Source organism: Mobula hypostoma, chromosome 29 (genome assembly GCF_963921235.1).
Source record: "Mobula hypostoma chromosome 29, sMobHyp1.1, whole genome shotgun sequence".
In the NCBI taxonomy this organism is placed as follows: Eukaryota; Metazoa; Chordata; class Chondrichthyes; order Myliobatiformes; family Myliobatidae; genus Mobula; species Mobula hypostoma.
In genome coordinates, this window is record NC_086125.1 from 20,313,230 (window position 1) to 20,337,756 (window position 24,527).

The following is a 24,527-nucleotide window of genomic DNA, read 5'->3' on the forward strand; positions in this document are numbered from 1 at the left end:
GGGGGGCGGGAGGGGTGGTATTTTTACGCTGGAACAAGAAGGAAGCCTCATCCCTCCTCCTCCTCCTGATTCGACACGTCTGCTGGTCTGCCAAGGCCAGAACTTGAACTTGTCTCTTCTGAGTACGGCGTGGACCGGAGACTTGCCCATGGTTTTGCATATATTCATATGGTTCTGATTGTCCCTGTAGTCATTTAGCCTCTGTGGATTCAAAAACTTCAGAAGTCGCGATAATTTCCAAGATCTGGGTCTTATTTTTGTTTCTTACCCGTCCGCAGCTGTCTGACACAGATGCAAAGCAAAACTGGTTCTCACATTCGCTCCATGCAACACCTCTGCACTGATCTGAGCCCTTCGCACAGCAAGTAAAAAAAAATAGTGGGGGGGGGTTGGGGGGTGGTGTGGAAAGATCGCACAAACCTGCTATTGTTGAGCAGAATATTCTATGAGCTCTCTGCACAATAGACATCATATCCAACAGGCTTCCCTGGTGCCTGCGTTTAGATCCTGTGAATACTAATCAGGCTCGCTTGAACAATGCAGTTTTATCTATTCAGAGGCCTTGTTAGTGTCAGTCCGCACATAGGGGCTGATTTCTCCCCCGTTCGTCTGTATATAAATGTAACATCTTCTGAAAAATGACACAAGAAGCCTCCCTCTCACCCCTTGACTGGGCTGACATATACCTTTGTATTAATCCTACATTTCAAATAATTGAAGGGCCCTATATCTGGCCCAAAGTTCACTCGATCATTTTTCTTCCTGTTTTCTCCACGTTGACATTTGAGTAAAGGCAGATGCTTATGATGAGAGGCTATGATTTTGTCATTAAAGTAACTGTGGGAGAATAACTATTAGCTGTTGAAACTCAACTACAAACAGATATAAACAGTTTAGATTTTACTTTGGTGCTGTTTGTATTTTGACCTGTCAAGTGCAATGCTGAGCTGTGAATTAGGGCAATAGAATTTAGAACATATAACTCATGAGAGAATTGTGTCTGCTTGAAAAAAGATCTACAGGTGTACAGACAGCACATCCCTCTGCTTTGTGCACGAGTCCTGGGGGAGCGCGGGTAAAAAGATCTGCCGGATTTGGGATTTGAACAGCCTTCTGCCACTGACAGTCCGTTCTCGAGAGAGGGTACGAAGGGTAAGTGGCCTGAGGAACGGGAGAGGGTGGCACAGTGCGGAGAGGAACAGAGGGAGAATATAATGCAAAGAACACAAACTAGGTTATCTTTGCCCATTTTTCTCCCGTCTTAAGAGTTACACGCACACAAAATACTGGAGGAACTCAGCCGTTCAGGCAGCATCTATGGAGAGGAATTAACAGTTGATGTTTTGGGCCGAGACCCCTAACGAAGGGTCTCCTTGGATGCTGCCTGACCTGCTGAGTTCCTTCAGCATTACTGTACGTGTGTGCTACTCTGGATTTCCAGTATCTGCAGAATCTATTGTGTTTATAATCTAGCTTTCCATTCAATCCTTTCTTGGCAATTAAGGGTTTATTAGCAAGATTGTGTGGTAAAATAATTTCCCATCCCCGTGACTCATGATATTTACAGCCCCAAAGATACCAGTTTCTATTTCCAAGGGCCCAGTTCTTCAATGAACAAAGTTGGACCCGTTGACCAAGGGGGCATTGCAAGCAGAACAGTGCTAGGATCTGCTGAAGAGACGGGAGAGCAGCGGAACGCCTTGTGTCTGTGGTAACTGGCTGTATGCGGTCCAAGGCTTTGACTGCGAGGTCAGAGGCTCACCCTCTGCACATTTGCATTCGTATCCGTTCGGCCTGTCGAAGCACTTGGCTCCATTCTGGCAGGGGGTGCTCGCACATTCGTCAACGTCAATGTGGCACATTGCTCCAGTGAAGCCTGCCAAGGGAAAGGAGGAAAAGAGGTCAGTGTTCTCGGCTGTCAATCTCTGCAGTGAATGGTCAGACAGGCTCAAGGGGCTGAATGGCCTATTGTTCCATGCACTTGACAAGCCCAGAGGTATTAAATCAGCCGTTCCTCCGTGAGGGCCGAGGCTCACTCCAAACCAGTTACTGACTCCAACCACACTTATTGGCAGATTGGTACACGCCCAATACTGGCTTCCGGTAAACATACAGAGCTGCTTGTAAAGCCCCTCAAATCTGCTCCACCATTCAGTAAAATCTTTGGTCAGCTCATTTTCCAGTCAATGCCCACTTCTCTGTTAATCTTTACAACCCATCCCGGCCCTGAAAGACTCAACATTCACGGGTCTCTGGCATTGAACTTGAAATATTTATGGCCCTTACACAAGAAATTGCTCCTCATCTCCATTTTAAATGGACAAATCCTTTCTACTAAAACCATGTCCCCTGCCTCTGGATTTGCCACTAAGGGCAACATCTTCTCAGTATCAATTTAAACGCCCCTGGAGTACAAAAGTGCTCCCGTGGTTCCATCTTCCTGGCTTCCCCCCAAAAGGGGAGAGCAGGAGCAATACTTCAGGTAGTCAGCGTGTTTTGTAAAATGGATGGAATTCAAGAGTGCTATATTGTTGCTGTGAATGAAAGTCATCTTGTTGTAATGTGGGGTCAGTGAAATGGCTACAAGGCAAATACAATCTCCTCACGGCTAACTGGCCAAACTTCTCATGGATTATTTTCAATGCTTTTTATCTTTTTTGTGATTTTATTTTTTTTTTTTAACTTTTCAATGGCATTTCTTTTTGTACTTTCGCCATCGAGTTCCAGGGCGGTACGGTAGCGTAGCGGTCAGTCAGTCACTTCACAGTGCCAGCGGGCACTGATCGGGGTTCAATTCCCACCACTGCCTGTGAAGGAGTATGCACGTCTCCCAGTGTCAGTGTGTGGGTTTCCTCCGGGTGCTCCGGTTTCCTCCCGCATTCCAAAGACGTACGGGTTAGGGTTAGCGAGTTGTGGGCATGGTATGTTGGCGCTGGAAGAATGGTGACACTTGTGGGCTGCCCAGCACAATCCTCACTGACTTGATTTGACATTCAACAACACAATCCATTGCATGTTTTGATGTACATGTGACAAATAAAGCTACTCTTATTAGACGTAGGAGCAGAATTAGGCCATTCAACCCATGGAGTCTGCTCCTTCATTCCATCATGGCTGATTCATTATCCCACTCAAACACATCCTCCTGCCTTCTGCCCATAACCTTTCATGCCCTCACTAATCAAGAACCTATCAACCTCTGCTTTAAATATACCCAAAGACTTGGACTCCTGAGACATCCATGGCACTATATCGCAATCTCTGGCTGAAGAAGATCTGTTCTAAAGGGAGATCCTTATACTCCGAGGCTGTGCCCTCTGGTCTGAGACTCCTCCGCGATAGGAAACATCCACTCCACGTCCACACTCGATCTAAGCCTTTCAATATTCAATAGTTTTCAATGAGACCCCCCCCTCATTCTTCTAAACTCCAGTGAGTATAGGACCAGAGCCATCAAATACTCTTCATACATTAACCCATTCATTCCTGGGACTTAGAATATTATGGTACCGCAGCGAAGAGAGCAGACACGTCCTCAATATGAAAAAATTCTCATGGCACTATTTTGTGGACATCCACTGGCACACTCCCCAGAGCCGGCCAATTTTGGATTATATTAATAAAGGAAATTATTTTCCTGTCACATCCCTGCTTGTGAGGCCTGAATTTGTTCCTACTTTCCTGTTTTACAACAGTGACCACACCTCAGTAAGTATTTCATTGGTTGTATGGTATTCAGAGACGGCATGGCAGCCATAGTGGTTAGTGTAACGCTATCACAGCCCCAGCGATGCAGGTTCGATTCCCACAGCTGTCTGTCAGGAGTTTTTATCTTTTCCCCATGACTGCACGGGTTTCCTCCGGGTGCTCCCACATTCCAAAGTGGTACGGATTAGAGGGTTAATTGGCCATCGGGGTGTCATTGGGCCAGAAGGGCCTGTTACTGCCCTGTATCGCTCAATTAAAAAAATAAAGCTGAGACTTCAAAGTTGTGGAAAAGTTCAAAAAAAAAGTGCAAGCATGCTCCCTAGTTCATTACCGAGTGAAAGAATCAGTTCCATAATGCAGACATCCCACCCTGCAAAAACTGATTTCAGGGAGGTAGCACCATCAATTTGCGGGAGACTTCCGGGAGAGGTGGGATGTCTGCAATAGAGTAGCTCCTTAGCAGCTGGCCAGCTAGTTTAAATAACGTTAGCTATGCTAATGAACGAATGACATCTGTTAAACTCATCTCAACATGTCTTTTACAGTCTTAACCCACCATGGGCAATAGAAAAGTCACTGTTGCAAACAGTGCAGCGAGCAACACTGTCATTATTTTGACCCCTATTAGGCAGGGGTACACTTTAGTGTAGTCTGGGGTGACGTACGTTTTATATTTTGTTTTGGAACACTCCGCCATGGCGTGCTCTCGCTCTCTCACTCTCTCACTCGTGCTCTCTCTCTCATGGTTGTTCACGCACTTTCTCTCTTGCACTCTCGCGCTCTCGCTTGTTTGCTCTCTCGCGCTCTCTCGCTTGCTTTCTCTCTCGCTTGCTTTCTCTCTCGCGCTCTCTCTCTTGTGCGCTCTCTCTCGCTTGCTTTCTCTCTCGCGCTCTCTCTCGCTTGCTTTCTCTCTCGCGCTCTCTCTCTTGTGCGCTCTCTCTCTTGTGCTCTCTCTCTCGCTTGCTTTCTCTCTCGCGCTCTCTCTTGCGCTCTCTCTCGCGTTCTCTCTCGCGTTCTCTCTCTCTTTTGCTCGCGCGCTCTCTCACTCTCAAAAAAATTGTTTTCCGTGATATTGTATATAATTTGCGGGCATCAGGAAGCCACTATTCATATGTGGGAGATTCCCGGAACTTCCAGGAGAGGTGGGATGTCTGGTAATGAGATACCTTAAAATCAGGAAAGACACAGATACAGAAAGCTAGACAAAATGTGTCAGCTTGTATTCTCAAAACGTGCGGTGCTTTTTGCTTTAACGATCTGAATAGCCCACGCGTTGTGGGCTTTGCCAGCATTTATTACTCATCCTCAATTGCCCCTGGAAGCAGGGGGCTTGCTCAAGGCCGTTTGGAGCCAGCCGTACTAGTTCAGGTATGGAGTGGTCCTGCTTTCCTTCCCTGAAGAACAGGAATGAACCTTGACCTTTTCCGGGGATAGTCACTGACATCAGCCTTTGATTCCAGATTTTAGCCAATTAGTTCAGCTTAATTTCCTAGCTGGCATGGCAGGGTTCAGCTGAGGTGTTCCAATCAATAGCCCAGACGTGAAAATATTAACCACTTCATCATTAGATTCACGCTTGATAATGTCACCAGTATAACACGGATCAGTGACAGGGACCAGCTAACATTCTAATGTAAATAGCTAATTCAACTAAGTACCATGCTCAATAAATCCAATTAAGAGTGTGAATAATTTAGCACAAAATCACGGTTAAATTGTATATTCATAAAATGCTTCTAGTTAAATCCAGGTGTGCTGCACGTCATCTTGCATGGCACGTTAATAAGGCGCAGTAGCGCTGCGGTTAGTGTAACGCTAGTTCACATTTAAACGCTGCACGGCATCTTGCATGTCACGTTAATAAGGCGGCATCGTAGCATTGCGGTTAGCATAACGCTACCTCATCAGCACCTCATCAGCAACCCAGACTCCATTCCGCTACTGTCAGTAAGGAGTTTGTATGCTCTCCCCCCACCCCCCTCCCCGACCACATGGGTTTCCTCCTGTTTCCTTCCTTGTTCCAAAGATGTACAGGTAGGTTAGTTAGTCTCATGGGTGTAACTGGGCTTGTTGGGCTGGAAGGGCCTGTTACCATACCGGACCTCTACATCCAAATCCTCAAATTATTGGGGGTGGCAGATCCCATTTCACCATCTCGTGGGTTCTCCTAGTCGGGCTTCTCTGTTTTCCGAAACACCACCACAACCCCTGCACCCGGAAGACGGAGCTATATTTGTTAGAACAGGTCACCCAGCGTTCTGTTAGTGGGATGTTTGGTCGGTTTGAACAGTCCCTGTGATGGTTCACCCAATAACCACGACACTCCCAAGTAAGGGGATCAGGAGCCCATGGGAGCCTTTGCTGATCGACGCTCCCCATCATACACCTGACGTGTGCCACAGGAAGGATGTGGGAGCTTTAGGGAGGGCTCAGAGGAGATTTACCGAGTTGCTGCCTGGATTAGAGAGCATATCAAATGAACATAGGTTGAGCAAGCTAGGGCTTTTGGAGCAAAGGAGGATGAGGGATGAATTTATAGAGGTGTACAAAATGATAAGAGGCATAGATCAAGTGGGTAACCAGAGACATTTTTGCAGGGGAGAAATGGCTAGGGGGCATAATTTTAAGGTGATTGGAGGAAAGTGGGCGCGGGGGGGAGATGTCAAAGGTAGGTCTGTTTTTTTTTCACACAGAGAGTGGTGAGTACTGCCGGGGGAGATGGTAGAGACAGTTACATTCAGGGCATTTAAGAAACTCGTAAATAGACACATGGATGACAGAAAAAAGGAGGGCCATGTAAGGAGGGAACGGTTAGATTGTTCTTAGAGTAGGGTAAAATGCTGGCACAACATTGTGGGCCGAAAGGCCTATACTGTGCTGTAATGTTCTCTGTTCTATTTAACCTCCGTCAACATTTAGTGAACTGATGTCAAAATTAAAGAGCTTGCCAATGCTGCCCAGTAAAGCAGGTTGTTTACAAAGCAAAAGATACAGTAACTGGATAGTCAAACACCCTTGGGATTCTGCTGCAAACGATCAAAGGGAGGCTGGTATTTCATTCCTTTTGACTCGTTCATAGCTTCAGCTGACCCACCAGGCAGTGTTTGGTCATGAATCCATTTTTTTTTAAAAAACCCTCGCTAATAATGAATTCCCGTTCAATGGGAAAGACTCTTCTCAAGGCCAAGGTTGAATGGGTAACTAGGGCCAACTGCCTCCCACTGGCGAGGAACTCCTCTCGGTTGTTCAGGTAAGCAGAGGTCTGGACATAATCAATACAAACTCAATGGCTGGGATACAAGAACAAGGGCAGGTGAAATATTTGGGAAACAAAACAAGATAGCAAGAACATTTTGCAGATGAATATGCTCCCTGCTACGTATGTCATTTAGCTGAGGATAACTTTTGAAGGGTTTTGTTAAAATGAAGCGGTCTAAATTCACATCTGAATCTTACAGTATATTCGGCAGCTCGCTGAGAACTGCAACAGAAAATGTATTCAGAAACTTGGGAGTTCTCGGTGAATGTAGTCCTGTGTCAGCTTACTGAGAAAGGGAAGGCAGAGCGACAATTCAGAATAAGAAAGGAGAGCAGGAGCATCGGGCGGACTGACTGAATCTGACAGCTGTATTCTGAGGTGCTGCTCCTTCAGGCAGACCGTCAATGGCTGCGTGTGAGACGCACTGAGCGCGTGAGGGGCCCTGTGTCTGCCCCAAATGTAAATTGTGCCTGAAAGAATTGAGCCTCCCTCTCATTAAGGGCAGCTCCTTCTCACGTGAAGGGGAGCAGAGGCCCTCGGAACAATTGGGACATTGTCTGCCTCAAGGAGATAACAGACACGGCCCCCTCTTGTCAATCAGCCACCAACAGAGAGCTTCTTCAAAGGACAGGCTGAGGTACACTGCACCCTGACCCCTGAATAACCTCACAGTTACAAGACAAGTTGGTGAAGCCTGGTCTGAAGGCCTCTCACGAGCTAGGCACCTACCAAGCAGCACACAGGGCAGGGATTGTATTGGTCAAAAGAAAAGATTCCAGTACTCAGTGCAATCTATTCTCTTATCTGGAATTTGATTATCAATGCAATTAGCTAATTTTTTGGGCAGAAGATCAGCCAATCAGTCTAGAGAGTATAAATTTTCAACCATCTCATGTGAGTTTACTCTTTGAGGCCTATACAGTCACACTTCTCAATTATCAAAAATAATATATATTCCCGTCTTTGGCACCCACTATTGAGATCTTCCTCATTGTCACAAACAATTTGTGCAGTCATATTATACTGAGAATCCCAGTGATACTTCAGAGTAATGCCATCAAGGCAAAAGTGTCATGGTCAAAGTGACCGGATGGTTTGGTGGGAAAGATGGGCTTTAGCAGACATCACACCCTGCAAAAATTCATTTCAGGGAGGTAGCAACATCAATTTGCGGGAGACTCCCAGAACTTCCGGGAGAGGTGGGATGTCTGCAATAGAGTAGCTCCTTAGCAGCTAGCCAGCGAGTTTAAATAACGTTAGCTATGCTAATGAACGAATGACACCTGTTAAACTCACCTCAACATGTCTTTTACATTTTAACCCACCATGGGCAATAGAAAAGTCACTGTTGCAAACAGTGCAGCGAGCAACACTGTCATTATTTTGACCCCTATTAGGCAGGAGTACACTTTAGTGTAGTCTGAGGTGACGTACATTTTACATTTTCTTTTTTTGGAACACTCTGCCACTCTGACTTTTTTTTGGAACTCTCTCGCTCGTGGTCTTGTTCTCGCTCATGGCCACCCGCTCTTGTGCTTGCTTTCTCGCTCTCTCTCTTGCTTTCTCGCTCTCTCTCTCTCTCTCTCGCGCTTGCTTTCTTGCTCGCTCTCTCTCTCGCACGTGCGCACGCTCTCACGCTCTCTCTCGTGGTCGCTCTCACTCGTGCTTGTTTTCTTGCTCTTGCGCTTGCTGTCTCGCGCTCTCTCTTTCTTTCTCTCTCTCTCTCCCTCCCTCCCTCAAAAAAAAATTGTTTTCCATGATATTGTATATTATTTGCGGGCATCAGGGAGCAACTATTAATATGCAGGAGACTCCCGGAACTTCCGGGAGAGGTGGGATGTCTGGCTTTAGGGAGCACCTGAGTGAAGGTGTACGTACGGAAATCCTTTCTCAGCAGTACTGCGAGAACACCTCTACCAGAAGGATTACAGCAGTTCACGAATCTAGCTGAACATCAAGGCTGCGGAAGAGATTCACCAGGATGCTGTCTGGATGAGGGAGCACGTCTTATGACGTTAGGCTCAGTGAGTCGCAGCTTTTCCCTTTGGAGCAAAGGAGAATTAGAAACAACTTGATCGCAGTGCATAAGATGATAAGAGGCTGGAAAGACTTGACAGCCAGCACCATTTTCCTGGAGCATCAAAGGGTTAAACAACAGGACGTGAGTTTAAGACAATTGGAGGAAAGTATAGGGAGGATGTCAAAGGCAGGATTTTTTTTTACACAAAGGATGGTATCTGCCTGGAATACAATGCCGGGAGGTAGTGGAAGATACTTTAGGGATATTTAAGCAGCTCTTAGATAGGCACACAGATGAAAGAGAAATTCATGGCTATGTGGGAGGGAAGGGTTAGGTCGATCTTGGAGTAGGTTAAAAGGCTGGCACAACATTGTGGGCTGAAGGGCCTGTACTGTGCTGAAATGTTCTGTGTGGTGGCTCGTGTATTCTGGAGTAACAGTTAATTATTTTGGTCCCACACATAGTGGTGAGGTTAGTGAGCGGTTCCTCTTAGTCGTAGAGAGAGACAGCGCAGAAACCGTCTCTTCAGGCCATTGAGCTCACAGCGATCATCAACAACCCGTGTGCATGAAACCTACACTAATGGTATTTAATTCTCCCCGCACCTCATGACCTCTCCCTCAGATTCTGCCCCTCACCTACACACTGAGGGCAATTACAGTGGCCAACTAACGGAGCACCCTGGACGTCTCTGCAACTTGGGAGGAAACTGGAGCAACCAGAGGTCACCTGAGAATGTGCAAACTGCAGAGAGACAGCACCAAACACAGCCTGCAGATATATGTCCCTGTGTACCCCTACCCCTGACACCCACCACTCTCTGTGTAAAAAACCTATCTCTTGATATCTCCCCTTTCCTCTCCTCCAATCAGCTTAAAATTATGCCCTCTCATATTAGCCATTGCTGCCCTGGCAAGAGGTTGCTGGCCATCTGTTCTCCCTGTCTTATCATCTTAAACAACTCTATCAAGTCACCCCTCTTCCTCCTTTGCTCCAAACCCTAGCTCACCTAAGGTGTGTTGGGCACGTGGCCAAGTGGTTAAGGCGTTCACCTAGTTACCTCAAGGTCGCTAGTTCGAGCCTCAGCTGTGGCAGCGTGTTTGTGTCCTTGAGCAAGGCACCTAACCACACATTGCTCTAGTGTCTGTGTGAGGAGTGGCGCCCCACACAGACTTCCAACCTGCGCCTTGTAAGGCATGAAAATGCCCGACGCTGGCCTCTCATGGTCTGAGTCGACGTTCCCTCCCCTCCCCTTAGCTCACCTAACCTTCCCTCATAAGACATGCTCTCTAATCCAGGCAGTACCCTCTGCATTGTCACACTATACTGAGAATTCCAATGTAATTTCTTAGTCATGCAACCAAGGTAAATATGGCATGGTCAAGGTGACCAGAGAGTTTGGTGGGAATGGTGGCCAGTAGAGTCATTGAAGTGTACGGCAGCAGCTCTAGTAGCGGTGGTTATTTGAGGAAGAAATGTTGGCCAGGAACCCACTTCTCCACACATCCTGATAATGGGGCTGCAGGCTGAGGATGTGGAGCACTTGGTAAAGATCTCGCTGTCTCTGTGAATTACGATGAAATATTCTCCGACAGTTTGCACTCGCACAATGTGAAGGAGCTCCACATTGGGATGTTTTTGTTCATTCATTTTTCATGATCTGGGCTTCACTTGTGAGGCCAGCATTATTATCCAGCCCCGTCTGCCACCGTTTAGGGTGGCACCGTAGCACGATGCTTTACGGTGCCAGCGGCCACCAACCAGGGTAAGTTCCCATCGTTGCCTGTAAGGAGTTTGTACGTTCTCCTGGTGATCGCGTGTGTTTCCTCTGGGGGCTCCAGTTGGTGTCACTGAACTGTGTGCATGCTGTGTAGGCTCTGGAAGCCTGACAATACTTGGAGGACACTATCCTCGCTGACTTGATCTGACTCAACCACTGAATGTTTCGATGTACATGTGACAAATAAAGCTCATCTTTTAAAAAAAAGGGTGATAGAACACAGAACAATACAGGCTCTTCAGCCCACAATGTCGTGCTAACTCTTTAACCTACTCCAAGATCAATCTAACCCTTCCCTCCTACACAGCCCTCCATTTGTCTTTCATCCATTTGCCAATCTAAGACTTTCTTAAACCTCCCCAATGTATCTGCCTCTACCACCTGGCAGCATGTTCCACACACCCACCACTTTCTATATAAAGACTTTACCTCTGATATCCCCCTGTACTTTCCTCCAAACACCTTAAAATTATGCCCTCTCATATTAGCTGCTATATGCTGGGAGGAAGGCCGTGGTCTGTCCATTTGATTAGTGCCTCTTAATATTTTATACCGCTCTATCACGTTGCTTCTCATTGTCCTTTGCCCCAAGGGAAAAAGCCCTAGCTCATTCAACCATTCCTCAATGACATGCAAGCAGCATCCTAGTAAATATTCTCTTCAACCTCTCTGAAGTTTCCAAATCCTTCCTATAATGAGGCAACCAGAACAGAACACAGTACTCCAAGCATGGACGAAACGGAGTTTTATAGAGCCGCAGCATTACCATGCGGCTCTTGAACTCCAGCCCGCCCTCCCCAACTAATGAAAGCCAACATACCATGTGCCTTCTTAAAATCTCCATCAACTTGCTGCATTATCAATACCAATATCTGTAAGTATTTCAGGAATGTGGCCCAGTGCGATGTCCTCCAAGGAACTGAGCAGGTACCCCAAACTAGTGCAAATCGAAGTTTTCTTCAACAAGTTACAAGCTCTAGCAGCAGATATATGAAATAAAATTCAGGATCAAGGAACACCTAATTTGGTTAGTAATTATTGATGAGAACGGATCGGGAACTACAAGGAGGTTATGAATGGGAAGCATTATGCATGCTGAAAGGCAATGCAGTGTGTAACCATCATCGTGTGTAACATGTGAACTTCTCACTGTCTGATTGGGTAGTCTACGCACAACTACTCAACAAAAATCACTGTCAAAGCCCATTTCTCTAGATAACACTAAAATAGCAATGTCAATGGCTAACTGAAAGAAGAGATAGTAAGAGATTTGAAAGTGGGAGGGAGAGATCCAAAATGATAGGAGAAGACAGGAGGGGGAGGGATGGAGCCAAGAGCTGGACAGGTGATAGGCAAAAGGGGATACGAGAGGATCATGGGACAGGAGGTCCAGGGAGAAAGAAAGGGGGGGGGGGGGAAGCCCAGAGGATGGGAAAGGAGTATAGTGAGAGGGACAGAGGGAGAAAAAGGAGAGAGAGAAAAAAAATAATAATAATAAATAAATAACAGATGGGGTACGAGGGGGAGGTGGGGCATTAACGGAAGTTAGAGAAGTCAATGTTCATACCATCAGGTTGAAGGCTACCCAGACGGAATATAAGGTGTTGTTCCTCCAACCTGAGTGTGGCTTCATCTTGACCGTAGAGGAGGCCGTGGATAGACATATCAGAATGGGAATGGGACGTGGAATTAAAATGTGTGGCCACTGGGAGATCCTGCTTTCTCTGGCAGACAGAGCGTAAATGTTCAGCGATAACGGTCTCCCAGCCTGCGATGGGTCTCGCCAATATATTGAAGGCCGCATCGGGACCACCGGATGGCATGAACATTGACTTCTCTAACTTCCGTTAATGCACCACCTCCCCTTCATACCCCATCTGTTATTTACTTACATACACACATTCTTTCTCTCTCTCTCCTTTTTCTCCCTCTGTCCCTCTCACTATACTCCTTTCCCATCCTCTGGGCTTCCCCCTCCCCCTTTCTTTCTCCCTGGGCCTCCTGTCCCATGATTCTCTCTCTTCTCCAGCCTCATATCCCTTCCGCCAATCAACTTTCCAGCACTTAGCTCCATCCCTCTCCCTCCTGTCATTTCGGATCTCCCCTTCCCCCTCCCACTTTCAAATCTCTTACTATCTCTTCTTTCAGTTAATCCTGACGAAGGGTCTCGGCCCGAAACGTCGACTGTACCTCTTCCTATAGATGCTGCCTGGCCTGCTGTGTTCACCAGCAACTTTTATGTGAGTTGCTTGAAATTCCAGCACCTGCAGATTTCCTCGTGTTTGCATTTTTAAATGTCAATGGCTGTTGATCTCTTTGGGGGCAGGGGGGGATGGCTGGGAGTCACTACTCATCCAATGGCCTGGAGTGCAATCTCTTCAAGGGAACAGAATTCAGATTTGATTGTAGTTCCCATAGTGCAATTACTCAGAGAGAAGAGGTTTCAGGGTTATGGGGAAAGACCAGGGAGGGAAGGGGATTTTTCTTTTAAAGAGTCAAGACAGGCCCTAACGGGCCAAATGTTCTCCTCCTGTGTTGTCTGGAGGGCACACTACCTCAGGTGCTGCCTCACAAGTCCAGCGATCTGGGTTCAGTCCTGACCCCCAGCACTGTCTGTGTGGAGTTTTCCCGCTCTGCCTGTGGCCGTGTGGGTTTCCACCGAGTGTTCTGGTTTCCTCCCACAATTCCAAAGGATGTACCGGTTATAGGTGTATTCAAGTTCAAAATTGTTTAATGCCTTTTCCTGTACACAAGATAATTGTTACTCCAGATCTGATGCAGCACAAAAAAAAACACACAAAGATAAAGAACACATAGTAAGAAACACAGTAAATATAACACACAAGATAGCTGAAATACACAGCTTGCTTGTATGTGCATAAAGAGAGGTAAGGTACAGGAGTGTCTGTACATAAAGTGACTGACAGGAAATGGTAAAGTCATGGTAGTGCAGTGGGTTAGTGAGTGGAGCTGTTGATCAGTTTACTGTTTGGGGAAATTAGCTGTTTATTTATTATTAACTGATATTGGGCACAGAGTTGCAACTAGGTGGCGTAGGCTTGTCGGGCCATGCTGTATCTCTAAATAAAATAAAAATCCCAAAGGTATGCGGATTAATTTGCTGCTGCAAACTGCTGGTGGGATAATGTGGCGAATACATTGGGATTAGGGGAGAATTTGAGTAAATGAGTGCAGGATGGGTTCGATGCACAAATGGTTTGTTTCCATGTTGTATGAGCCAGAGGCTCTGAAGATTGTATCAGTGATGTAGGGCAGTAAATGGAGCTGTTTGCCATGCTGTCTTTTCCATTGTCCCACCACACAGCCCGAAGGGAGGCCTGGACTCCCTCTCCTTGGGGAAGTGAATGACAGCTGGTACGATTTCTGGGCCTCTGAAAAATCCCAACATTTCGTTTAATCTAATGTTATCCAACCATATCCAATTGCATTCCTGAGATGATATTTCCATGGATCCGGCAGGACTGTTGCCATGGGAACCGTGTATCTTGGACTCAAGACAAAGTCAGTCACAGTGCCTGTTGCTCAATAGAGTCACTGTGACATTTCCTTGTGAACAGCCCTTGGCAGAGCATTTGAGAGCCTTTTACCTGGATATTTCCTCATTGTTCATTTAAACTTTATTTCATGGGTGTGCTTCTTGATTTGAAGATCACAAATCCTTAGCACTCTCTGTGTCTGTCTCCTTATCTCTGTATCGCTCTCTCTCTCTCTCATTTCTGCATTACCATTGGGTCAAGCTGGATAAGTCTGACAATGCTAAGCAGAAACCTGCATTTATATAACATCTCCAATAAGTTTAATGCTCCAATGCGCTGCTTGAGTGTGGTATCAAATCTAATTTTATATCCAGGCAACGATCCCATAGCACTGGAACCTCAGCCAAAGGGGCAGGTTCACTGTGGCTTAAAGGAAGAAGACAGAGACACATGGAGGGACAGAAAGAGATTGAGAGAGAGCAAGAGAGGGTGAAGGGAGTGTGAGAGGCAAGCAAGGGAGTGGAAAAAATGAGAGGGAGGGAGAGAGGCAGAGAAGGAGGTAGGAAGAATGAGGGGGGACCTCATAGAAATGTTGAAAGGCATGGACAAAGTGGATGTGGCAAAGTTGTTTCCCATGATGGGGGAGTCTCGTATGAGAGGGCATGACTTAAGGATTGAAGGGTGCCCATTCAGAACAGAGATGCGAAGAAACTTTTTTAGCCAGAGGGTGGTGAATCTGCGGAATTTGTTGCCACAGGCGGCAGTGGAGGCCAAGTTGTTGGGTGTATTTAAGGCAGAGATTGATGGGTATCTGAGTAGCCAGGGCATCAAAGGTTATGGTGAGAAGGCGAGGGAGTGGGACTAAATGGGAGAATGGTTCAGCTCATGATAAAATGGCAGAGCAGACTCGATGGGCTGAATGGCCGACTTCTGCTCCTCAGTCTTATGGTCTTATGGAAGAGGGAAAGAGACAAGGGGGACAAAGACATGTTCAGCACAGCTTTGTGGGCCGAAGGGCCTGTATTGTGCTGTAGGTTTTCTACGTTTCTACAAAGATTCCGAAAGAGTAAGAGTGCAAGGTAGAGAGAGAAATGGAGAGCGAGAGAGAGGAGTGAGGGAACTCTCAACTGAGATTCAATTGCACTGAAAATCTGGAGAAGACAGAAGTCTTCTGTGATCAGGGTGGTTGAGAGATTAATAAAATGCCAAAACTCAAGAAGCATTTGGACAGATAAAGTACAACTCATTTTCTGTGTAAGAGTAGCAAACTTGAAGGCACACATTGAAGGTGACAGCCTGACATTCAGAAGCTGCATCCAGACTCTTCACACTAGGTTTGCGGTCAGTACCATGCTCTCCAAAAGGAACCATGCTCTCCAAATTGTGTGAATTTACCAAAGGGAATTCGGTCATCGGAGAAAGAGGTGTAGCAGAAACACAGCAGAAAGGTACAGAGTGCCGGTGGTCCAAGTACCTCCTGAATCCCAACTCTGATGAACTAAGACTCTAATTAAGGTTAAACCCAATTCCACTCCTCCAAGATTTCCTGCATGCCCTGGGTGGAGGGGGTCCCTGACGATGGGTGGTGCTTTCCTACGACAATGTTTCATGTAGATGTGTTTAATAGTGGGGAAAGCTTTACCTGTGATGGGCTGAGCTGTATCTACTATTTTTTGATAGGATTTTCTCTTCAAAAGCATACATGTTTCCCTAGCAGGCTATGACACAGCCAGTCAATATACTCTCTGCGGCACATCAACAGAAGTTTGTCAAAGTTTTAGATGTCATGCCGAATCTTCGCGAACTCCTAAGGAAGTAGAGGTGCAGCCGTGCTTTCTTCGTAATTGCACTTGCGTGCTGGGCACAGGACAGGTCCTGCATAATAGTAACACTAAGGAACTCTCCACCTCTGATCGTCCAATGAGGACTGCCTCATGGACCTCTGGTTCCCCCTCCCAAAGTCCTGACATGAAGAGTTCCAGCCCGAAACGTCGACCGATCTTTTCCACGGATGCTGCCCGACCTGCTGAGTTCCTCTAGCGTGTTGTGAGTGTCGATAATCAGCTCCTTGGTCTTGCTGACATTGAGTAAGAGGTTGTTGTTGTGGCACCACCCAGCCAGATTTTCCATTTCCCTCTAAATGCCAATTCGTCAACACGTTCCATTCGGCCTACAACAGTGGTATTGTTAACAAACTTGAGTACGAGTTTGGGTGATTCCCAACCTGTCCAACTGTACTTCTTCCTCAACCCTGTTACCTGCGTCAAAGCCAGGACTGACTTCGTCCCAGAAGCTTGACTACTCCCTGCCTGCTGTAGCTCAGTGGGCAGCTACTTTGCCTCTTTAGGGTCACGGGTTCAAGTCAAGTCTCACTCCAGTAACCTGAGCACAAAACTACTTCCAGCGTAGCAAGTTCTGTCTTTTCAATAAGACATTAACCGAGGCTCCATTTGCCTCAGGAGGTGTAAATCGTTCTTAAAAAGAAAAAAGATGGATTCAGGTACAAGATATTTATCACATGAATATTGAAACACACAATAAAGTGAGTTGTTTGCCACTAACAACCAATAAAATCCAAGGATGTACTTGGGCAGCCTGTAAGTGTCACACATATTCTGCTGCCAACATACCATGCCCCATAATGCTCGAGAGGACAACACAGAACACAACAAGCAACAAAACAACAGCAAAACGAGCCCCATTCCTCCCTCCCATCCACCCACGAACATACACAGACCTCCAACAGTCTTCAACAGTATCCAAAATTAATAGCCGTGGAAGAATCAACGTTAGTGATTGCAGCGAGGGATCTTGCCACCCTGCTCCGTACCTGATGGACACTTGCAGACGAAACCATTGATGATGTCAGTGCATGCGCCGTTGTTGACGCATGGGTTGCTCTCACACTCGTCAATGTCAATCTGGCAGTAGGTCCCGGTGAACCCTGGGGATAAGAACACGGCAGAGTGTTGGTTTGACACCTTGCTTTGAAGACAAGCAAAAATAAATCAGAGAGAAACTTACACAGCAGCAGCAACACGCACACGCAAACTGCCCGAGGAACTCGGCAGGTCAGGCAGCATCTGTGGAGGGGAATAAATTGGCAATGTTGCGGGCTGAGACCCTTCATCGGGGCTTGCTGAGCTTGTGGGTGTTGTTCAAGATTTCCGGTATCAGTAGGATCCTGTGCTTACATGGCAGGAGGTCATTTGACACAGTGTATGTCACCCTAATCCTACATACCACCTCCAACTCCATCTAAAAGTTTGCATACGATACCACAGGTGTGGAATGCGAAGTGCAATGCTTACGTTGCCTAGGATGACACACGACCAGCTGAGATATTAGGTTTCATTGCGATGTGAGAAATCACGCGGGGCACGCCAGCGTGGCGGCTAGCGCAATGCTTTACAGTACCAACGACCCGAGTTCGACTCTGCTGCTGTATGTAAGGAGTTTGTACGTTCTCCCGGTGACCGTGTGGGTTTCCTCCGGGTGCTCCGGTTTCCTCCCACAGTCCACAGACCTAATGGCTGGTAGGTTAATTTGTCATTGTAAATTATCCCGTGATTCGGCTAGGATTAAATCAGGGGTTGATGGGCCAGAAAGGCCTTTTCCGGGCTATAATCAATCAGCCAATCAAAAAAAGCTAGGTCAGCTTCTTGGAAGAAAGTAAGTTCTTATTATTAATGGAACTACATGCAAGTCTTATGTACTTAGAGGACGGAGAAAACACTTCAAAAATTCCAATGATTCTCGCAGTCTCAATCGGGTATTTCTGATTGGCTGAAACACAAAAGTGAGGTCACATTATGTGGGTGGAGGATAAATAAAACAAAAACTATGGTTTAGAAGTGGGCTATTTAGCCTTTCATGGTCACACCAGCCAACGACAGATATCAGATTAATTCCACTTCCCAGCTCCAGGTTCCAATCTGGGCCCGTTACAGGTAAACGATATACGTGTTAGATGTAGCGAGGGCTTCTGCCTCCCCCTCACCCCTACAGGAAGTTTCCACACTCTTTCCCCTCACTGTCCCTTAAACACCTCTAAAATCAGTAACCTCTGCCCTTAAACCAGCTGCTAATGGCTGAGAGTCTGGGCTAGCAACTGGAGGAGGGAGGCCCGGAGATGGCCTGTTCTGGGGTTGGACGCCTGTCTCTGTGTGTGGAGTGGGAGGGAGAAAAAGGGGCTCACGTTGCTGTTGTTGTTTTGTTCTTGTTGTTTGTGTTGTTTTGCCGAATGTTGTGGACGTGCTATGTTGGCGCCAGAATGCGTGGTGACACTAGCGGTCTACCCCAGCACATCCTTGTGTGTGTGTTGGCGGTCAACACAAATGAGCATTTTGCTGAGTGTTTCAATTACACATGTGATAAATAAATGAATCTGAATTTGGATAATGGAACAACTTCCCTCTCGAAACTAGTCCTGATAGTAGGCCTGCATCAAAGCTGTCTCCAATAGTGCGGGAGTCTCGGACCGGAAGGTATTCTTCAGAATAGAAGAAAATCCCTTTAGAATAGAGACGAGGAGGAATTTCTTTAGCAAGAGGGTGGTGAATCTGTGGAATTCATCTGTGGAGGCCAAGTCATTGGGTGTAAGTAAAGTGGAAGTTGAGAGATTCTAGATGAGTAAGGGCATCAAATATTACAGAGAGAAGGCAAGAGAATGGGGTTGAGAAGGATAATAAGTCAACCATGATTCAATGTCGGAGCAAACGATGGGTCAACTGGCGTAATTCTGCTCTTGTGCCTTGTACCAGATCTCTCAACCCTCTTCGCTCCTCAGAAAATGTCAAGCTCTCCGATCTAACCTGGACGCCTGTGGGGAAGGTGAGAAGCAGAGGAGAGAGGGGTTGGCAGAGGTGAGATGGAGAGAGGGGTTGGCAGAGGTGATATGGAGAGACGGAGTGTGAGGATAATGGCAGGGGCAGCTGTGAAAGGAAACGGGCCACAGAGCGATTTGAATCAATAGATTACGGATTCATTTCCTCAGTGCAGGAGGGATCTAAATGCTGGGCGGTGAGCCAGAAGAGACAAGGTAAGGATAGGTGGCTTCTGATAAACTATCAGGACTAGTTTCGAGAGGGAAGTTGTTCCATTATCCAAATTCAGATTCATTTATTTATCACATGTGTAATGGAGAGTGGTGGGTGGGTCTCATCGGTGAAAGGGAAGGATGTGGAACAGTGAAGAGGGAAGCAGTCTCCGCAGACATGGGGAAGGTACAGGCAGTAATGGGTCAGCAGAGCGTGGAGCCACTCCCAGAGAGCCAGAGGAAAGTTCTGTCAGTTTCTGAGTGTGTCAGTGTGTGAGTGCGTGAGCGTGTGAGTGTGTGTTCACTGAGAAAGAGTCAGACAGACAGAGATAGTGAGCAAAAGAGAGAGGAAAGACATGAAAGACATTGAGATGGGAGGGGTAGAGAGGGAGGGGATGGGAGGAGAGTGAGGGGGGAGGGAGAGGGAGAGGGGGAGGGGATGGGGAGAGTGGGGGAGGGGAGAGGGGGAGGGGACAGGGATGGGATCAGGGGGAGAGGGGGAGGGGGACAGGGGGAGACAGGGAGGGAGAGAAAAAGAGATGGGGAGAGTGAGAGAGGAGAGACGGACAGGGAGAGAAAGGGAAGGAGAGATAGAGGAGAGAGAGAAAGAGAGACAGGGAGAGGGGGAGAGAGAGAGGCACACACAGAAGAGGGGAGAGAGGAAGAATGCAGATATGCACGGGCGCATGTCTCTACATGCATTTCTATGCATGCATGCACGTGTGCCAGTCTGCACAGGTCTGAATATCCAACTCAGCATCAAAGTACTGTCTGCTATCCTGGCCCCCAGCCCTCTTCCCCCTCCACCCCACAATGGTAACACAGACACAGCTCCAAGCTCCCGAGGCTGAGAGCATGGATTGAGGGGCCTACCTCTCGGGGTTAGGGGCGGGGAGCATCCTCTCTCATGCCTGCAGAATTCATCAGTTTCAGCCAGCTTTGTTGGCAGACAGGCCAGCAGGACTGGCAGTGAAAGCTATTGAGCAGTAAGGTTCAAAGGGAAAGCTATGCAAAGTAGGATGACGGCCCTTTCTCTTTTCCCTTTCCACAGGAGAGCAACTGGAGTCTAAGTGCCTTTGTGGGTTTACAGATCCCTGTCTGGTGTGACAGTAATGTAGTATGTGAGTGACAGGCTGTGTTGAAAAGCACTGGCATCATACAGTATACTTGTGTCTGCACAATGGACTATTTACATAGTAACGTAAAGCGGATTCCAAACGATGGGATTAATTGGAGGTTCATTAAAATAGAATACATTGCATAATTAACCTTTCTCGGGCCCTACTTTCACGGGAAGTAGACCTTTTCATCTTTCTGTCAGTGACAGAACAGCCATATCTGGTGTGAACTAGGCTGGTAGTTCTTGAGAAGCAGGCTGAGACTGAAGACGTACAGTCGCTGTTATACGCCAAGGTGTACGCACTCTACGTTAGTGCCTTAGGCCAGCAAGTCCTCAAGCCGAGTTTCCAACTACTCAGTGGTGGCAGTGCAAACACTCGAGTTCAGTATGATGTTCTCCTTTAACGGAGAATGCCTGCCTGAGTTTATTCAAAATGGGGAAGCTGGCACACAGGCAAACACCACGTGACCCTTGACAGATCAGGGTCAGGGCCCGGTGACGCGGCATCCAAGACGACTGGGGCCCCTTCACGGCTGTAACCTTCCTCCGCCTTCACTACCGTTGTGAGGTGACGTCATCTTCTGCCAGCTCCACCACTGAGGTCTTGGTTGGATCGCTCTTTCTTTGACCTTACCGCCAGGGGTGACCCTGCCAGGAGCTAGGCTCCAGACAGAGTCGTTCTTGGGATGTCAGGAACTCACAACCCTCTCCAGCGCGACAAGATGGTGATACAGACCAACACAGCATGAAAACAGGCCCCTCAACCCAGCTCGATCAAGGTGCTTTCCTGACGTAGGCCAGATTGCCCGTATTTGGTCCATATCCCTCTGAACCTTTCCTGTCCGTACACCGGCCCAAATTTCTGTTCTTTACTGCAATGTGAGCCGCCTCAGTTCCTCGTTCCAAATGCCCATCGTCCCGTGTGGAAAAACCTATCCCTCAGGATCCCTAAAACTTCCCCTCTTACCTTTAACCTGTGCTCTCTAGTTTCATCCTCAAAGTTATTATCATGTTTCCGTATAGTACCTTGAAATTCATTTTCTCATAGGCATTTACAGGATAAAATTTAAAAAGAAACTTGTGTGTTTCCATACTATAGGAAGGATGTGATTAAGCTACAGAGGGTGCAAAAAAGATTCTCAAGGAAAGAATCATAAAAAATTATACACCGACAGACCCATTCCACAAAAGAATCTGTGAAAATAAAAGTAATACTAAGGACATGAGTTGTAAAGAGTCCTTGAAAGTGGGTCTGTAGATCATAAAATCAGTTCAGCATAGTGGTGCCTGAAGTGATCCACACTGGTTCAGGAGCCTGATGGTTGTAGGGTAATAACTGTTCCTGAACCTGATGGTATCCTGAGAAACAGTCAGTAACTACCCATCCCATAATTTTATGAACACCCTAGAAGGTCACCGCTCAGCCTCCTTCACTCGAGAGAAAACAATCCCAGCCCACTCAGTCTCTCCTCATAACTCAAGCCCTCCAGTCCTGACAACATCTTTCAGAATCTTTTCTGCACCCTCTCTAGCTTATCACATCCTTCAACACACAATATTCCAGGTGGGGTCTCACCACCATCCTTTACAGCTGCAACATGGCTCTCCAACTCTTGTACTCATTGCCAAATACAATGAAGGCAAGCTTGCTACATCCCTGCTTCATCACCTTGTCTCCATGTGTTGGGGCTTTGAAGGAACTTGTATCCCTTGGCTTCTGTGTTCTGCAACACTCTCCAAGGCCCTGTCTTTCACTGTGGATGTCCTGCCCTGGTTTAACTTTGCAAACTGCACCGACCCGCACTTGTCAGAGTCAAATTCCATCTGCTATTCCTCACCACTTACCCAGATGATCTAGATTCTGTTATAACCTTAGACAACCTTACTCATTCTCCCCCACACCAACATCTTTGGTGTCATCTGCAAACTTACTAAACATGCTATCTACATTCTCATCCACGCCACTTGTATGGCCAAACGCAGTGGACTAGCGCCAATCCGTGTGGCACCCCACTGGTCACAGGCCTCTTGTCCGAAAAACAGCCCTCCACGAGCAACCTCCGACTCCTTCCACCAAGCAAACTCTGTATTATAACTTGAGAGTGAATGTGTAGATCATAGAGTCAGTTCAGAGTAGTGGTGAGTGATGTTATCCATGCTGGTTCAGGAACTTGACAGTTGTAAGATAATAATTGTCCCTGAACCTGGTGGTTTCTTTGTGACTATCCACCTTATCTATGGGACTCGTGACTTCATGATTCTCTATAAGGTCACCTCTCAGCCTCCTTCACGATAACTTTAGAGTGATACAGTAGAGAAGCAGGCCCTTTGGCCCACAGTGCCCATGCTGACCATCAGTCACCCAATTACACAACTCTAACGTTCATTCTTCCCACATTCACTTCAATTTTTCCCAAATTATACCACTCACCCACACACTAGGGGCAATTTACAGTGACAGTTAACCTACCACTTCGGGCTGTGGGAGGATACCAGAGCACCTGGAGGAAACCCACATGATCACAAGGGGGGCATGCAAACTCCACAGAGACAGCTACCAAGGTCAGGATCAAACCTGGATCTCTGGCACTGTGAGGTAGACTAGCTCACTTCAGCCCACATCTGTGGGAAGAGACCAGGTTTCACGTCATAGACCCTTTATCATTTACGGTAAAATCCCTTTTTTAAAATATTCTCCCCAATTCCCTCCAGGTTCTTCCCAATCCTTGATTCCAGGACACAGACTGGGGAGGCCAACAGACAAGATCCCCAAATCCATTGCGGTGTGGTTGACATGGGCGCCCTCTTACTTGGCGCACAAAGACTTAGTTCCAGGAGCAACGGGGGGCAGGATAATACATGACGACCCTGCTAATAATGTTCATTCTGTAATAATTACGAATAAATGGAGAAAAGGGATACCAACCCCTAATTATTCCATGAGCCTGTCCTTGTCAAACAAGATGGGATGATCCAGAGCATGAGAGGTTTCACATCTCCCCAAGTAGTCGTTTAAGTTCCAGGGATAAGGACAGGGGTTTATCAATCCCCAGACTGGAAACTCAGATCCCTTTGGGTATTATTAAGAAATAATAAAGATTTTACAAAATCTAAGAATAGGTTAGAGGTCTCAGTTTTAAACTTGCTGGGGTTGAATCTGAACTTGTGATTGATTAGTAAACTTCATAATAATGTTTATGATGTAATAATGAATTCAGGTTTAGTCTATTCATTCACAATTATTAGATTAAAAACATTACTTGAGCATTATAAACATTATTGTCTGAGCAGAATTTGTCTCCGAAAGTAACTTCCTAGAATGACTCCAGTTAAATATTATTTGCCTCTGTATTCAAATGCATTTCCCCTTACAAAAGCTAGCCTACAGGCATTGTTGTCGTTACTCTAAGCACTTGGCGAATGGGGAGGCTCACCTGTAAATCACTACCGAGCCCATGGCTCCTGACGCTAACAGATATACAACATGCCACAGACATTGATACAATGGTGTAGCTAACAGAGCAGTTGCTTCTCAATTCTAGGCACCAGAGCTCAGTTCAAATCTCTGGTATTGTCTATAGAGAGTCTGCATGTCCTCTACAATTGCATGTGTGTCCAGTTCAAACATCCCAAAATAGACCAGTCAGTGGGTCAATCGGCCTCTGCAAATTGTCCTTAGGATACAACGAGTGGAAGAACCTGGAGGGAATTGGGGAGAATATTTTAAAAAAGCAATTTTACTGTAACTAATGAAGGGTCTACAACCCTAAGCCTGGTCTCTTCCCACAGATGTGGGCTGAAGTGCACAGTACCCTCAGCAACTTCTGTTCCTGCTTCTGATTTGCATCACCTGCGGTTTTGTTTAATTTCACTGGACAAAAGAAAGCTTAAAGATCAGCTTTATTTGTCACACGCACAGCGAAACTTACAGTGAAAGGTGCCGTTTGCGTTGGCGGCCAGCACAGCCCAAAAGGTGTGCTGGGAGCAGGCCGCGAGTGTGACCACATTTCTGGAGCCAACATAGCATACCCTCAGCTCACTGACTCAAAACCGCACGTCTTTTTGGAATACGGGAGGAAACCGGAATTCCCAGAGGAAATCCACA

At 46.8% G+C, this 24,527-nt stretch overlaps 1 protein-coding gene across 2 annotated transcripts in view; it reads right to left on the minus strand.

The window, feature by feature from the left end:
* The window catches only part of notch3 (notch receptor 3), a 224,764-nt gene that overhangs the window by 73,550 nt on the left and 126,687 nt on the right, over positions 1 to 24,527 (minus strand). For both annotated transcript variants that reach the window (XM_063035973.1, XM_063035972.1), the window contains exons 9-10: positions 17,095 to 17,208; positions 1,763 to 1,876 (exon numbers count right to left, since the gene is read on the minus strand). In XM_063035973.1, the coding sequence (XP_062892043.1) occupies positions 1,763 to 1,876; positions 17,095 to 17,208 (228 nt within the window). The remainder of the gene's footprint in view (positions 1 to 1,762; positions 1,877 to 17,094; positions 17,209 to 24,527) is intronic.